Source organism: Cricetulus griseus, chromosome 6, assembly GCF_003668045.3.
Source record: "Cricetulus griseus strain 17A/GY chromosome 6, alternate assembly CriGri-PICRH-1.0, whole genome shotgun sequence".
Classification (NCBI taxonomy): Eukaryota; Metazoa; Chordata; class Mammalia; order Rodentia; family Cricetidae; genus Cricetulus; species Cricetulus griseus.
This window is the reverse complement of record NC_048599.1, coordinates 87,373,283-87,377,705: the sequence shown is the minus strand read 5'-3', so window position 1 is coordinate 87,377,705 and position 4,423 is coordinate 87,373,283. Positions and strand designations below refer to the sequence as shown.

General features: G+C 34.0%; 1 protein-coding gene across 1 annotated transcript; it reads right to left on the bottom strand.

The window, feature by feature from the left end:
• Positions 1-3,241: 3,241 nt before the first annotated feature.
• LOC100770357 (olfactory receptor 140) lies at positions 3,242-4,162 on the bottom strand. The gene has a single exon (XM_027421083.1). It carries the CDS (start codon positions 4,157-4,159, stop codon positions 3,242-3,244), a length of 918 nt encoding a protein of 305 aa, XP_027276884.1. The 5' UTR covers positions 4,160-4,162.
• Positions 4,163-4,423: the final 261 nt, after the last annotated feature.

The window sequence follows — 4,423 nt, the reverse complement described above, 5'->3', positions numbered from 1 at the left end:
AAAAAGACTTAGCTTTAGCTTACACCAGCTCATTGGATTCTTTCAAAGCCTTGTGTTTCTGGAGGCTGTTGCTCACCCTGGATAGTAATAGTAATCTGCAGGCGGGACAAACTGTATATCAAAGGTTTGGTGGTTGGGCTGGCATCCCATCACTCCAATTGAGACCTTACCTGGTTACAGAAGTTGGCCAGTCAGGATCCTTCTCTCCCATATCTAGGAGTCCTGGCTAGGCTTACTCTCTAAGTCCCTACAATTCCAGTTGTTTCCCAGAATTTTTATTCCCGCACTTGATTTCTCCTATTTCCTGCCTCTCTTGTCCATAGTCTACCCACTAAATACAATCAATTTCCCCTTCTCAAAGAGATCTTTGTTATCCCTTCTTAAGCCCTTCTTGTTAGTTAGCCTTTCTGGGGATATGGACCATACCATGATTATCTTTTACTTTACTATAGGAAGACACCTGTAGCCAGCCCTTAGGAGGCATGGTTACGGTGTTCACATATATTGAGTTACATGCACATATATTTTCTAAAATTATAAAAAGAAGGATTATTTTCTTGAGAAAGAAGACATCAATGTGAGTGATAAGTGGAAAGGCAAAGAAAGAAATTAGTTAACAAAACTAAAATCACTTGACTAGATTTAGTTTGATTAGATGTGAATATTTTAGTCTTATCAGAGTATTTGAGATAGCTGAAACAGGTTTGGGTGAAGCTTTAACATCATCTAAAGAACAAAAGTGAATGTGTATCTTACTGAGTATAATGCATAAACATGTCTTAAAGTTGATTTTCAGTCCTGCGATGAAAAAAAACATGTCAGACTGGAGAATGAGCAGGTTGGTTAGATGGTCATGGGCAATGAAATGACATATTAAAACGAATTAATGATGCCTCATTGATTGTTCTCACATCTATATTTAGAAAGCTGCAGGGATTGATAGAGAATGATTACAAGAACAACTACTATTTTATAATTAAGTTCCGCAAAGTAACAAGAATTAGAGGAAGGACAGAGATTATAATGGTCAAGTGAGTGGTATTTATACATGAAGACAACTTTTCAAAAGAGAAAATATTAGAGCTTCAAGGGAATTGTATCTAGAAAAACAATAAAGCAGTCAGTTTGAAAAGAAAAAAATGAAGAAAAGAAAAAATAATCACTGAGGAGACATACATATGTATGTATGTATTTCAAACCAAATAAAAAACTAGAATTACAGGAAAAATGCAACACAGATAAGCCATAGTTGGTATTCAGAGGGGGACATATGGAGGAGGATCTGGACAAATTAGAGGCAAATATTATCATTTTACATTGTATAATTTGAGGACATTTACAAAAATAAACTTTGTGGAAAGAAAATATAGTATTTAAAATTCAAAAGGAAGTTAGTTGAGGTAATAGCATGATATTTGACAAATTAGTGACTTAATATAATAATTGATTGCCTGTCTAAATGTTCTTATGTACAGTTTCATGTCCTACAGTCTCCAGAGGGGCATTCCCCAGGCAAAAAAGAAAAACCATCAATATTGAGAATTTGTATAAAGTTGTTAGTTGCCATGTGGATGATAAAAATTAACCCAGTCCTTCTGCTTCAGTAGCAAGCACTCTTAACCACTGATCCATCTTTAAAACATTAATGAATAGGGGTGGAGAAGATTCCACATTCAGTAAACTGAACATAAAACTAACTCTTTAAAAGTAAAATTGTTTCCTGTAGATTCTTGAACTTTTGAAAACAGCTGCATTTAATTGTCACTGATGACTTTTAGTAGAATCAAGTGACACTGTTTTCAACATAAATAAAATTGTTTTATATATTAACTGTATATGTTTTATAATTTTAAAATTAATTATAAGGAATATCATCTAAGGAAAAAAACATAGGCTGTGGAGTAAAAGATATTTGGGCTCAAGTCTAGTTAGTGTACCTCTTCTGTTTTAAATAATTAATAGGTTTAATGAATTGAAGAGATAATATTACTATAGGCTTAGAATTAAATTGCTTGTATAGAACTATATATGACTAATTTTAGAAACACAAATCCAATGCTAAAAGAAACTCAATAAAGCAAATCAAATAGAGCAAACACATGGCAAGAGAAGAAATTTATCAAGTATTTTAGCAATTTGGATTTATTTCTACATTAGATGCTCACAGATGAGTTTGATAATCAACACTCTATGTATAAAGGTATAAGATAAAACTCCCAAGCTAAAAAAAAAAAAAATAAGAAAAAAAAAAACAACCACATATAACATGAGAATTTTCTAACCCCAAAACTGCATTTTATGGCATTTTAAAGGTTTAAGACTATCTTAAATCTGAAATAACGTGAACTTGACTAGCAGCACTCACTATCTTGACCTGGTTATTTCACTTTTCTGAAATATAGTTTATTTCACTTGTAAAACAGGTAAAATCATAACATGAGCTAAAAGAAGTCGATAACTAGTTTAGGAAAGGATTTGGTATATTAATTCTATTTGGCCTTGGTCAATATTGAATAGAATCATTAAAACAATTAAGTGGAAAGTTCTAGAAATAATTTGTAAATTGAAATTGCATTACCTTATTTGTCATGTGAAGAAACTTCATATCATCCCACTGGGTCAAAGCTAGAAAAATAATTTTTTTTTTTTTTTTTTTTTTGGTTTTTGGAGACAAGGTTTCTCTGTGTAGCTTTGGAGCCTATCCTGGCACTCACTCTGGAGACCAGACTGGCCTTGAACTCACAGAGTTCCACCTGCCTCTGCCCCCCCCACACCCCCGAGTGCTGGGATTAAAGGCGTGCGCCACCAACGCCCGGCTAGGAAAATAATTTTATACTAGTCTATCATATTCACATTGTATACTGTAGTAATTTTCAATATTTAAGTAGTAAATGAGATATCAGCATGGATTGTGATGGAATCACAGTATGCTTCTATTTGAGAAACCCAGATTTCACTAAATAATGGTCACAAAATACATATATTGTTTAATATAGTAGTATAATTTTATTTTATATATAGTTATATTAAACTTTTTATCGTGCTTAGTTCAAAAAACTAATTTAAAAAAGATGTATATATACATATGTATATATTTACATATATACATATGTACATACATATGTACATATATATGTAGAATAATAATAGTAATGATTTTAGTCTACACTGAGGATCTAGAAATTTATTTCATATGAATAACAGGCAATATTGTAGGAAATACAAAAATATTCATATTAAATTATTTATTGTCCAAGATTGAATTCTTTCTTAATAACATTCTGATTGCATTTTTAACCTCTGCATTCCTCACAGTGTAGATAATCGGATTTAACATGGGAGTAACAAGAGTATAAAACACTGCTATGGCTTTATCCAGACTAAAAGTTTTAACTGGTCGCATATATGTATAAATACACGGCACAAAGAACAAGACAACGACTGTGATGTGGGAGCCACAGGTGGAGAGAGCCTTTTTCCTCCCTGCAGAGCTTTGTGTCCTTAAGGAGCAGAGAATGACCACATAGGACATCAGCAGCATTGTGAATGTGATCACAGGGATTACTCCACCATTGGCAGCAATCAGGAGACCAAGGAGAAAAGTGTCAGCACAGGCCAGTTGTAGCAGGGGGAAGATATCACAACAGAAATGGTCCATGACATTAGGACCACAGAAAGGAATCCAGAGAGTAACAAGTATCTGCCCAAAAGAGTGGAGAAAGCCCATTATCCAGCATACACCAACTAGAAGACAGCAAGTGCGGTGGTTCATTCTGGTCACATAGTGCAGAGGTCTACAGATGGCCACATAGCGGTCATAGGCCATGACCACAAGGAGGACAATCTCTGAAGCCCCTAAGAAATGTTCAACAAAAAGTTGCAGCATGCAGCCATTGAATGAGATGGCTTTTGTCTCTGATAGCAAGTCTGCCAGCATTTTAGGGATGATAGAAGATGAATAGCATGCATCTATCAGAGACAAAAAAGCCAGGAAGAAGTACATTGGTGAGTTCAAAGTCTGGCTACAGACTATGGTCCCAACAATGAGCAGGTTTCCTGTGACAGTAACAATGTAGGTGACAAGTAACATCAAAACTAGAATTGTCTGCAGTTCAGGGTTCTGTGTCAGTCCCATGAGAATGAACTCGGTCACATTCATTCTGTTTTCTTCATTTGTATGCTGCTAAGCACTCAGAAGTGCAGGGTTAACCTGGAAAAAAATCACAGAAAACTTGAAGAGAAACTTCCTTTCTTCTTTTTTCATAAGAGAAAATCACTTTAATAAAAAAGGCTTTTATGTTTTATAGTATGCATAAAAGAAGAAGCATTCTATTTCATCTATTTTATAAAAAGATATTAGAATAAATTTCAACATCTTACAAGGATGCTGCGATCTTCTTACAGGTAATCAGTAGATATTTTT

Coding starts and splice junctions, on each gene's coding strand:
- LOC100770357 (XM_027421083.1), bottom strand. CDS start 4,159: ATGAATGTGACCGAGTTCATTCTCATGGGACTGACACAGAACCCTGAA.